Here is a 13,214-nt window from a genome sequence, read left to right on the forward strand (position 1 = left end):
CCCCCACTCACACTCTATCTACAAAATAAAAATTTTAAAAATTCAAGTAACTCTGGGAAAGACATACAACTTATTATTATAATTAATATGAGAGACAGACAGAATATAGAGACAAAAGTAAATTTAGGAAGAAACCCAGTCTTACTAAAAATTCTAGAGACTGATACATAACCAACAATTTTTTAAAATAGTTTTATTAATAATAAAATAAGCAGGGAAGGGTCAGAGAGAGAGGGAGTCACAGACTCTGAAACAGGCTCCAGGCTCTGAGCTGGCAGTCAGCACAGAGCCCGACGCGGGGCTGGAACCCACGAACCGCGAGATCATGACCTAAGCGAATGTCGGACGCTTAACCGACTAAGCCACCCAGGTGCCCCCATAACCAACAATTTTTGAGATGATTAACAAGTTAGGTAGCCTACTATCATTGGTAAGGCATTTGTTTACCTCCACCTTCTTATTACTGAGGAAGGCAGTTGAAGGTGTTAATTAGATGAGGCACAGAAAAACACTATAGCTTCCTCCTCCATTTCCCAACAAAGGTCTTGTCATAATCTCATTCTCTGGGCTAAACACCATGGCTTTTGATCTTTCCTGTCCCTGTCTAATCATTGGTTGTATTTTTGCTTCATTAGCAGGAGCGTCCAATGTCTCAGATGTATATCCCCCTCTGTGGAAAGAGAGTCCTGGTCAGTTCAGTGACTATAAGATAGAAAATGGAAAGTACATCATTGACCTCTGGCTTTATCCTGAGAGACTGGGGACGTATAAAATCCTACTGAATAAGACAGCCAAATATTTTGCAAAATTTTCACCAGAAAATGAACAAAATATTTTATGGGGATTGCCTGTACATCATGGATGGCAATATCAGACAGGTAAGAATGTCTTTTTTTCATTACAATGACCCTTTGATTTAAGTGTGAATTAATTAGGAAGTAGTACCTTGTACATTTAGCACCATCTTTCTAAAAATTTATTTTTTTCTCTCTCCTTACTAATCCTTTTCCAGCCATTTGTGTTCTTGCCTAATCTCTATCACGTATTCATGATTTTTGCTAGCCAGAAATGTCCAAAAGAATTGTGTGCAATGATGAAATGTTTCTATTTACACTGTTTTCTGTGAGAGAAGTAGTTCTCATAAGCTTACATGAAGTTACTGAACACTTGAAATGGCTAATGCTTTTGAGGAACTGAATTCTTGATTTTAATTAATTTTAATTAATTTAAACTTAAATATCCACAAATGGCTAGTGATTACCACACTCACCAAAGCACAGCATAGAGGGCCTAGTTCATTCAGTATTATTAATATTAATTGATATTAATCAATATCAATAACTATTAATTGATGTGCTATTGGGACCAAGCCTAGTTCTAAACATTAAAGAATACATCCAGGAATAAAGCAGTTAAGGTGATATACATTAAATACACATGGCTGTATAAGATTAATTTTCATTATCTATAGTTCTAAATATGATTAGACTATAATCGAATAGATTAGAGTGACAAAAGAGAAAAACTTTATAGGAAAACCTAAAAATAACATATTCTACTGAAGAATGAAAGTAGACATTTGTTTGCAACAAAAATATCATAAGCCCCAAGCTATCTTGTTCAAGGAGAAGTAAGGGACCTTCACTATCAACTTCTAGAAAACACTATTGGAAGAGATGAATCAATGTCTTATTCAATGAGAAGTAAGGGACCTTCACTATCAACTTTTAGAAAACACTATTGGAAGAGATGAATCAATGAGAAAATGGGTGGTAGTATAGAAAAGACAGGGAAAGAGACTGCAAGGTCTCATCTATGATAACATTCTGAGGTGGCATTACATCCAAGCTGGTTGGGAGAATCTCCTGATATCCAGTATAATTCTCATTCTTGGGCTGTCCTTGGCATGGAAAAGAAGAATATACGAACCTCTGAGACATGGTTCTAGAGAAGTGAAAACATAAGATCCACTATAAACAAGTAACCAACACCCCCAAGGAGTGCACACACTTACTCCTAGGAAAATTTTCAGCCCTGGGCCCAGTAATGAACAAACAGCAAAGTAGAATATTGGATAAGGTATTTTCAAAATATTATTTTCATTCAAGAATACAATATATGGGATTCCACGGGGTTTTTTTTAAGTGGCTGATTTTACTTAGTTGAATTCTATGTACTTGTATTATGGACTTGTAGAAAACCAAACCAGAATTACAAACTATGAAATAGCCCGTGAAGATATTTCACCCACATTATTCTAAGTCTCAAAGACAAGATAAAGACTGTAAGCACAAGAGTAGTTCAGGAAAAAGAGTGACAACCATGGGCTGAGGGTATCATGGGAAGAGAATAAGGCCAACGCGCTTGATGGAGGCATTGTGAAAATATAATTGCTAGAATACTAATTACAAAGGTGGCAGGTTGTACTGGGAGAAGACTACCACGCCAGCAGAACTAGGATGTGAAAGAGTAATGGGTTGTTTATTTGAGAAGATGAACTAAGGTTAAAGAGAGGTCTTTAAAGTCAGACCGGAGAGTTTTAATTGGGCTCTTAAGCAATATGGATTAGTTCAGTAACAAGGGCCTAATGCTTACACGATACTTAAACACATTAAATGTTTTCTTCTAGATTGCTTAACACAGTTTTTAATATAGTTTATTAATATATATAATAAACAGAATAAACAGCATATTGAAAATGCATTTTTTGGTGAATTTGGTGTAAGTATATAACTTTGAGCCCATCACCACAGATAACGGCCATATGTGTCATTCCAAAAATTTTCTTTTCCCTTTTGTATTCTCATCTTCAGGAACTTTTCTTTACCCAGTCTCTCCCGGCTGCCTCCATTCCTCCAACTACTCACCTCCCCTACTCCCCAACTTCACATCATTCCATCATTATATCCACAGCTTTCATCATTACAGATTAGACAGCATTATCTAGAATTTTCATATAGACAGTTGGGTGCCCATTTTTGGGTCTGGTTTATTTTAGTTGTCATGATTATTTAGAGATTCATCTGTCTAGTTGCATGTGTTGTCAGCATTCATTTATTTTTATTGGTTAGCTGAAATTTTAATCAGAATAATATTTGAATTGGGAAGAGATACTGGGAGTCTGAGGCAGGATAAGGAAGTGACGAAGTGACACTTAGATGAAAAAGGGGAAGATTGTGGCATGTATACAAGAAATTGAGAGTAGATGTCATTGCCCTCCATTACAATGTGGTTAAGAAGGAGAGTTAGAAATGATACAACCATAGAACAAGAAAGAGCTGAATGTTAGATGTTAGACAAAAGTGAATGTTGTGAGCTGGAATAATCTGGGAATAGAGTAAGATCTGAAATGAACCTTGAAAAAAGGGTACAATACTTATGGACTTTTTAAATAGTAATCTGTGGACAAAGAACTAGGAAGAACAAAAGGAGAGAGAATTGGTGGAATTAGTGTGGTATACACGAGAAAAATAGAGAAAGAGGAAAATGTTTAGAGTATGGGAGACACATAAGCATGCTACAGAAATAATATAGTTGGAAAATGCGGTTTGCTGTATTTTCATGACAAAATTTTGAATTTGAATAGTAATAAATATAAGATTAAATTTTGTTCTGGAAGAAGTGAGTATGACAGAAAACAATTTTTGGTCAAGGTTATTGAGAATGACATACTTCTTGTCATGGAAAGGCAAGAAAAAAACTTCTTCAGAAAGTAAAACAGCTGGAGGCAGGCACAGCTTGGCTGTAAAGAAGGAGAAAGGGCTGAAGGTGTCCAGAAAAGTCCTGAAAGTCCTCTGACAAAGAACAGAAGGTTCGTGATTTAATCTTCCTTGACTATCAAAAATAAGGGCTCAGTCTCAGACACGTGCAGTTGTAAGTGACTTGGAATCACTAATGAAGCAGTTTTTTGGGGATTTAACAAAAATGGAACTGGAGTCCAGTTTCATATATAGAGTAGAAGACAAGGAAGTGAGGAACATAAGGAAACCCTCAGGTTAGCATCATGGAGAAACATCCCCTGAGACTGAGTCGTCTTAAAAGGGCAGAGACTCTTTAAAGTAGATTTAAAACAATTCTTAACCAGGAGAGGTATGTTTCACATACTTGAATATTATTCTAGTTCAAAAGAGGTTTAACAATTTTGGGAAATTTCCATTAATTAGCAGAACCACTCAAACCTTTCCTTTTGCCCACTGAAGGGTCATCCAGTCAAGAAGAGCCAAATGAGAAACTAGAATGAGAAAGTAAAAGGGAAGCGAAATAGGTTCATGGGAAATGAACTGGTGAGAAGAAATACTATAGTGAGTGCAAGGGAAAGGAAGGATAAAGAAAAAAATGTGAATGTTGCAGGAAAAGAGCATGTGCCCAACAGGTGAGTAAGGACTGGGCAGGAAAGAGGCTGGGGTAGCAAGTAGAGAGCCAAAATAGTGTTTAGGAGGAGCTAGAGAAAAGAGAAAGTTAGCAGGGGTAAAGAGAATAAGCCAGTATGAAAATGGTTGAAACAGGGAAAGAGACTGGCATAGAGTCAGCTTCAGGGATATGCAGCAAGTAGATGCAGAAGGTACAAAAATATCAAGTGTGAGAAAAAAAAAAAAACAAACAGAAAGGGATGTTTTGAAAGTAGGAGGTAAGAGAGGATGACAAAAAGATAAAAATAGAATAATGGCTAATCTTTATGGAAGCACGTGTTCTCTAAGCTGAGCACTTTTTAAAAGTTTATTTATTTTGAGAGAGAACACAAGTAAGGCAGGGGCAGAGTCGGAGCGAGAGAGAATGGGAATCCCAAGCAGGCTCTGCATTGTCAGCACGGAGCCCGACACGGGGCTCAAACTCATAGATCATGACCTGAGCCAAAATCCAGAGTCAGACACTCAACAGACTGAGCCAGGCATCCCCGAGCTGAACACTTTTTAGTTCCTCATTTAAAAGCCCCAGACCTCTAGGAGGTAATTATTGTTATCCTCTCTAGTATGTACATGAAAAAATTGAGGCTTGCAGAAGTTATTTAGCCACGGTCAAACAATAGGTAATCAATGAAAAAGGATATGGTTTTAAGCAAATGAGTCCAGACCTTGTTTACTGTACATGAATATTCGCTCCCTAATATCAAAGATGCAGAACAGTTAGTAAATAGAAGAAACACAGACTACAGAAGTTACAAAAAATAAGGCCTATGAGAGAGAGTAGATCATTCTAGGAATGATAAGGAAAAGGAAAAAAAAATATGCATGGAAGGTGGGAAGCAGAAAGTCATGAAGTGAAGGGAAGACAATGTGAAAGGAAAGCTGACACAATTCTTTATTCCCGTAAACATGGTGTATCTAGCTAGTGTTTGTATCTACAGCTAGGAAAGGGACCTAGTAAACCCAACTCTGCGTTTCCTCTCTTTTAGGGAGATTAGCCGATCCCACCCAAAGTACAGACTGTGGCCGTAAGTCTGGGGATCAGCTGTGCATCTCTGTGGACAGTTGGTGGGCTGGTGAGTTCAATGTGACAATCAAACCTGAAATCGATGACCTTTCCATAAAAAATTAGTGGAACTTAAGATCCCTATTAGAGAAGCAAAAACCCATACCAGAATCACTGCTTTTATAAAAAACAAAAAACAAACGAACAAAAAAACCCATCTGTTTGGCTAAAATGTGGATATCTTGAAGTAGGTTTTGAGATATATATTTAAAAAATATTTTTTACATTTATTTGTTTTTTTTTAATTTTTAAAAAATGTTTTATTTATTTCTGAGAGAGAGAGGCAGCATGAGCAGGGGAGGGTCAGAGAGAGAGGGAGACACACAATCTGAAACAGGCTCTGAGCTAGCTGTCAGCACAGAACCCAAAGGGGGCTTCGAACCCACAAACCGTGAGATCATGACCTGAGCGAAGTTACATTTATTTATTTTTGAGAGACAGAGAGAGACACAGCACAAGTGGGGGAGAGGCAGAGAATGAGACACAGAATCCAAAATAGGCTCCAGGCTCTGAACTGTCAGCACAGAGCCTAACGTGGGGCTCGAACTCAGAAGCCGTGAGGTCATGACCTGAACCAAAATCGGAAGCCCAACCGACTGAGCCACCCAGGAGCCCCTGAGATGGATATTTGTTAAATTTACTGATTAGCTTATTTAATTATGAAAATATCAGTTAGGGAAAACCAGTAATCTCAAAATTTGATTTAAACACATATAGCAGAATTAAAATGTGTGTTATATTATCAGATAAAATCTTGTTAACAAGAGAAATATCTAGATAAAATATTATATATATAAAATATTATAACATTTTAAAGCTACATCAGATTTTCAGCTTTAGAATAAAAACTTGGAAAAGTATAGAATTCTGTTGCTAATTTTTTCAAAATTTCACTTACTGTGCCTCAGAATTTAATTAGTACTTTATGTTCCTGTATAATTATTATTATCCATAATTTGAAATAATAAATGTACGGGGCACCTGCGTGGCTCAGTTGGTTGAGCATCTGATTTCAGGTCAGGTCATAATCTCACAGTTTGTGAGTTGGAGCCCCATGTTGGGCTCTGGGCTGACAGCTCAGAGCCTGGAGCCTGCTTCAGATTCTGTCTCCCTCTCTCTCTGCCCCTCCCCCACTCGTGCTCTCTCTCTGTCTCTCTCTGTCTATTAAAAAATAAACTTAAAATTTTTTAATAAAATAAAATAATAAATGTAAAACATAAATCTATTTTGCTTTATGAGAGTAGGATTTTTAAGAGAAGCATATCCAAGTTGCATATAACACTAAGGAAAATTTCTTTTTTTTTAAAATGTTTATTTATGTATTTTGAGAGAAAGCGAGAATGAGCAGGGGAGGGACAGAGAAAGGGAAAGAGAGTATCCCAAGCAGGTTCCCCGCTATCAGCACAGAGCCCAAAGAGGGGCCCAAACTCATGAACTGTGAGATCATGACCTGAGCCAAAATCAAGAGTTGGATGCTTAATTCACTGAGTCACCCAGGTTCCCCAACACTAAGGGAAATTTCTGATAACTTTCCCAAAGTTCCCAAAATTCCTACTTAAAGTTTTACCACATTTCTAGATCTGTAGGTTTACTTTTAGGAGAGATTTCTTTACTTCAGAAACAACCTCTTGTAGATATTAACAATAATAATAAATTTTTGTTTATACAGACGTTAATTATTTTCTGTCTGCAATGCCCTTCCTTGCTGCGGTTGATTCTGGAATAATGGGGATATCATCAGACAATGTCACCTTTCTGCCACCACCCAAAGATCAGATGAATTTTTGTTACAATGTTTCTAGCTGTCATTCATCCTTTCCAGAAGTGATGAAAAAGTGGAATGAATTTTACCAGGTTGTATGTGTGTGTGGGGGGTGGGGTGGGGGGGTGTGTTTGTGGTTTAATTAACACTTTTCAAGGGTAGCCAGATAATATTTGAATAGCACTTAATGTACCACAATGTGTTGCTGAGGAATAAAGTTCCTAATGTGAAAATATTATGGTGACAGCAATATTAGTATGAGTGGATTGCTGCGCATCATACCTCAATAGCATCCTCATTACTAATACAGTATCGAGGCTGCCCTATCTCTTCCTCTCATACTAAATAAGTTACACACACACATGTGAACCCAGAGACATTATGGCTTAATCGTGCATGAAGTGTCCAAGCTCATCATAATTTCAGGACAACTGAGCAATAACTGACATAGAAATGCAGTTGTGGGATAGGTTGTGGTGAATTTGATCAGCTTATTTCAACTCTCTCGATAAACAAATCACATATGAGTTCATTGAAATGAGCATTCGACAGTCAGAATCAAATATTGATGTCCAAAGCAAAGTGTTATGGGTGAAAGAGTAAATGACTAAAGATTGGGTTTCCCTTTAGAGAACTTCTTCATTATATTGCATATGATTAGATAAAACACTCTTACCCTTAACACTTTGTGGACAGTTCGTTGCATGGCAAGAGGAAAACAAATACATGAAATACTAAAGGTCTGGCTCTGAGCCGTATAAATCCTGAACATTTCTTAAACACATGATTTATGCCTTTCCTATGATTTCAGTATCACTAGTAATTAAAATAACTGATATCAACCTCTATAGGGAGTGTTAAGCATTACATCTTTCTTTTATATCTTAACTCTTAGGGAATAAATGTTCTCCCCTTATTTAGAATGTTGCAAAATTATATTTGTAAATAGACTGAGTTTCAAGAAAAGAGATTGTTATAATTGCCTACATATTAATGACTTGTTTTTTTCTTGAATAGCATGTAAAGTCACATTCTAGTAGCTTTGATGACCTGTTGGAGTACTTATGGGCTGCACATGTCTCATCTTTGGAGGTCGCTCATAAAAATTTTCACAATAGGTAAGAATGGATCTAGAGTTATTTTGTTTTAATATGGTAATAATCTTTCCATCTTACACTGTCTTTTTCACTCAAGTCTCTGCAGAGCACTCTTCACATCTTGAGATAAGTTATTAGGAGATACAGAGTTTACAGATTGGTAGATTTTTAGGCATCTAAGTGAGTTAAGTCATCAGTATAAGAGGGTTATTCAGGTAAGACCATTGTCATTTGGCATTAGAGGCATGTTTATGCCAGGAGTCCATTCCCTACTGACTGACTTTTAGAAATGAAGAGATGTCACTTACTGGATACTTGCAAAAACCTGTTCACTGAAGCAAACGTCTGTTAATGGATTGAAATCAGTCTAAAAATGGTTGGTGGCTACTTGTTACTAGGTCTACAGATCATTTGTCTTTTTCAGGACCCACAAACAGTTCTGGGAGCCTACAGCTATTAATAGAAGTGAGGGCATACCCAGACAAGAACTGAGAGAACCCTAATATCTTCCTTTGGCTACCTTGAGGCCCTGAACAAATAGGAAGTAAGCCTTAGCACTGAAGGTATTCCCCAACACTTACACAGGGCTCCTCAGCAAAGGAGGAAAGACTTATTGGTTCAAGGAATTTAAGGGAATCGTTAGCTAATCATTAGCTGACCATGAAGCTTATGAGCAGGGACCTCAGTGATGACTCCCTACAGAGAACACAGAATGAACAACAGAATCTGTCCGGGCAAATCAATAAACAAATAATGACAAGAAAACAAAACAACAAACCCTGGTGAGGATGGGAATCTGATTTTTAGAGTTTCCACTTTAAAGTGTCTGAACTATCCAGTATGCAAAAAAAAAAAGGAAAGAGATATGCAAAAAACCAGGAATAGTATTTCATGCATTCCCCCTCTCCCCCTCGCCACTTACACAGAGTTAACCAGTTAATAATCAGTCAATAGGAATTGTTCCTCTGGGGGCTCAGAAGACAAAGTGTACAAATTGCTAATTATACATAGTTCATGGGGATATAATATACAGCATAAACATTATAGTTAATAATACTGTGATACTTATTTGAAAGTTGCTAAGGGAATGGATCTTAATAGTTTTCATCACAAGAAAAAACATTTGTAACTTTGCATGGTAACAAATATTCACTAGACTTACTATGGTGATCATTTCACAACATACACATATATCAAATCATCACACGGTATACCTGAAAAACAGAAAGGTGGCTTTCTAGGATATATCATCAGAAAAACGAATACCAAGCCCCCAAAAAGGCAAGAAAAATTCTGTTACTTCATTTTTAGTGGCTACCTGAAATGAAAATTGTGTTCTTTAAGACATATCTAAATTCAGCATAAATTTTGCCAATTTTCTTTTACTTTTATCCTTACATTTTAAAACAATGAGACTTGGTCACATTTCACAGTTTGTGTAAGTAATGTAAATCCTTCATGAAAAGGGAAAAACATGTGATTAAAAACACATATGTTCTGAGATGGTAATATCTACATTTAAAATTCTAATAACATTTTTTCACATTTTCAAGTCTGGGAGCTAAAATTAACACCACATTTCTTTATATCCTAAAAAGTTCAATAATGTCATTTTGAACAAATTATCTGTTTTGAAAATTCAGTTGGCAAAATTCTGGGTAGACTAACTCTAAATGCATACTTTCTCCCACTTGTCTGTTAGGTTAAAATATTATTCTAAGCAAGAAGCTGATTTTGAAAGAAGTTGGGCTTTATTTGTGGATTATTTAGCTCCACCACTCTTTCCTACAACTTTAGTTAGAACATATGAATTCCAGAAGGAACTGCCAACACGCTTGCTTGTGAATGGGGATAGAGCCCCCTTCATTAGTGACTTTAGTGGCTTTCAGAACACAGTCTTGTTTGCTGTAAGTCTTCTACACAAAGTGCATAAATATACAGGTAAGAGACACAGAGACCTTTTTATTTGTAAATGTTATACGTTGTATTGATTTCATAGGTAATGAAAGACCATTAGAATCATAAATTATTACAACAGAGTGTCTAAAGAAGGAAACGTTGAATTCCTAAGATATGTTTCAAAGTTTTAACAATAATCCCTATGGGTTTATGGCTGGCTTCATTTAATGAGTACATATTACAGGCCCTTACTTATTTTGCACATTCTCTCCTCTGGGGCCCTCAGGTCAATATCACTGCATATTAATTTGACAAAGAGCCAATGGAAATCTTTATTTCTTTCTTGGACAAATTTTGCTATTTTATTTTATTTTGTTTCTAAACAAAAAAAGATAATAAATATAATAATGACACTTGCCATAACTAACAAAACTCTGAAATAAATTGTGCTGCATGGACTTTCCCCATCCAATACTATGATTATAGACATCAAGAAAAAAGTTTGACTCTCCCCTTCCATATTCTGGTTTTGAAGAAGGTATATTTCTCCAAAATTTCCAAATATCAGGTTTACTAAGTAAACAACATAGAAGTAATTACATAAATTTGCAAATTTGAAAATTACTATGTCATTTAGTTTCCCAAATACCATTTATCCTTTTCTACTGAGGGGAAAAATATATATCTATGTGTGTTTAATTTATATTCTCTGAAGAAGGATTCAGAAATAAGATATGAGTCAAAATAAAAATGAATGCAGTGTAAAACTTGATTATATATTAGCTAGGGTAACACTTGCTGTTTTAATAAATAAACCTTCAAATTATAGTGGTAAAACTCAAAGTATTCTCTTTTTGTCTCACATGATGATTTAAGATATTTACTCAATTGGTAAGAGCCTTTCTTCCATGGTAATTCAGAGATCTAGGACCTTACAACTTTGGCTCCATCAACGTTCACTGCTTCACCACTGCATCTTCCCTATAAAGTAATTCAAAGGAATCAAGGGCTTAAGGGGACTCCTCTTTGAAAAGACTACTGGAAAGGACAAACTTAACTACATCTCACCTAGCTTTAGTAAGAATAGTCGTACAGCCTAATTAGATGAGGGATAGGAAGGAGTTGGGAAAATTAAGCCTTGCCTGAGCCGTGTTAGGAGAATCATAAAATGTATTGATTGCCACATTGTCAGATATAGAAAGTACAATTTAGTCTTAGATGATATGAACAAACTCTATTGGTCTAGTATACAGAGGGATTGAATAGATAGAATTGACTGCATTTAAAGATTGTATACAACAGATTTCTAGATTTTTGTAAGTTCCAGTTTACTAAAATTAGCTTTTGATTTGTTAAGGAGTTTTTAATTGACTCTATAGGCTACAAAAAAAGAAAAAAAAAGACAAATTGGAATGTAGTTAAACTAGCTATCATGTTTCCTGTCTGCTAATTGCATGCACCCACTGATACCCAGAACTCAGGTACTGTGCTTAAAGCCTTGGCAGATATTTTTAACTAATTTGAGTTATAGAAAAAGAATAGGATACCATTACTAAATATTTTTCTCCATTTCCTAATAATATTTCATTTTTATGGCTATAATTTCATTTATACTTATTTTTAAAATATATTCAATATATGCCTCTAATTAAAAATTAAAACACTACAGAAAGTTATCAAATACACATAAAACTTACCTTATATCCATCCTCTTTCCTTAATTCCTTACCTTAATTCCTTGTCTGATATATATTTTTTAACTTTTGGTCCTATTCCTATAAAAATGTATGAACTAGTGACTATAAATAAATAAATATAAAATTAGTAAATAATTTGATTAAACACTATGCTGTTTGATTAAAGAGATTATATGTATGGCACAGTTCTGTCCTATAAATTTCTCACAAATATATACTTGAGAAATTAGCAAGTCAGCAAATATTGACACACGTTATTCTATGAGTAATCCATTGAATGGATCTATAGTCTTTTCAGTTTTAGTTAATGTAAAAGCAGCATTGAGTGTGTACTGTTAGGAGCTTAATTTGACAGATTAAGTTATTATTAGATTAATAGTGACAGATTAAATTACTAGGAATGAATTCATGGATCAGGTATTGGCAAGTGGCAATTAAAATGTATGCTATGGATTATATTCTTGTCAAAACAAAAACAAAAACAAAACAACACAAATTGTTTATTAAAGTTCATGTTTCTGCAGAGGTCCTAAAAATGAATATTAGCAAACACTCTAATTTTCAAGAGTCTGATTTTTTTTAATTTTCATTTTTTAATCTCTGCTGTATCCATTTTTCTCATTAGTTACTTATGTATCTTATATGTTTGACTATGAGGGCATAAATAATTTTAAATAACAAAATATTTTATTAAAGAATGCATATTAAAACATGCTAGTTTCATACTAATTGAATTTTGTTTTAGATAATTTCAATATTTGGGATTAAAATTAAAATTTTACCTAAAACTCTTAAATATCTTTACTCTTTTCTAGGTACACTATCTTTTGTTTTATGGAAAACTTTAATGAAATCAGAATTTGCAAGGAAATTGTTTTTAGAGATTTTGGAATTCATCCTTCACTCTTTCGGTTAAATGCTTCTGGAAAACTGTATAAAATAAAAATCCACAATGATAATGTCTCAAGGAAAAGTATTCTCAAGATTATTACCTCACACGTTTGCATAATTTTGTCATTGTCTACATTTTAAAGTTTGAATTAATATAGTGCCATTAATTTGCTTAATTAATAATTATTGAATAATATCAATAATTAAAATGTTTACCATTTAAGTAGATTCAGTTGAATAACTGACAGATGTCGATAAATTAATAAATTCCATAAAACCTGATTGGAATTTTGGATGTTAGTCCATCTAAATTAATTTTATGGAATTTGGAGGAATAGATTTTTTGGTCAAGAGACAGAGGATTCACAATAAAATTTGGAAGATGACTATGGATTTCTA

The 13,214-nt window shown here is 34.9% G+C and overlaps 1 protein-coding gene across 1 annotated transcript; it reads left to right on the top strand.

The window, feature by feature from the left end:
- The first annotated feature begins 577 nt into the window (after positions 1–577).
- LOC120247806 (protein LEG1 homolog) lies at positions 578–12,840 on the top strand. Its single transcript, XM_039255841.1, has 6 exons — positions 578–878; positions 5,393–5,479; positions 7,139–7,323; positions 8,249–8,349; positions 10,031–10,269; positions 12,740–12,840. Exons 1-6 carry the CDS (start codon positions 578–580, stop codon positions 12,838–12,840), a joined length of 1,014 nt encoding a protein of 337 aa, XP_039111772.1.
- The last annotated feature ends 374 nt before the right edge of the window (positions 12,841–13,214 follow it).

Source organism: Hyaena hyaena, unplaced genomic scaffold (assembly GCF_003009895.1).
Source record: "Hyaena hyaena isolate Hyena2069 unplaced genomic scaffold, ASM300989v1 scaffold_549, whole genome shotgun sequence".
NCBI classification, from domain to species: Eukaryota; Metazoa; Chordata; class Mammalia; order Carnivora; family Hyaenidae; genus Hyaena; species Hyaena hyaena.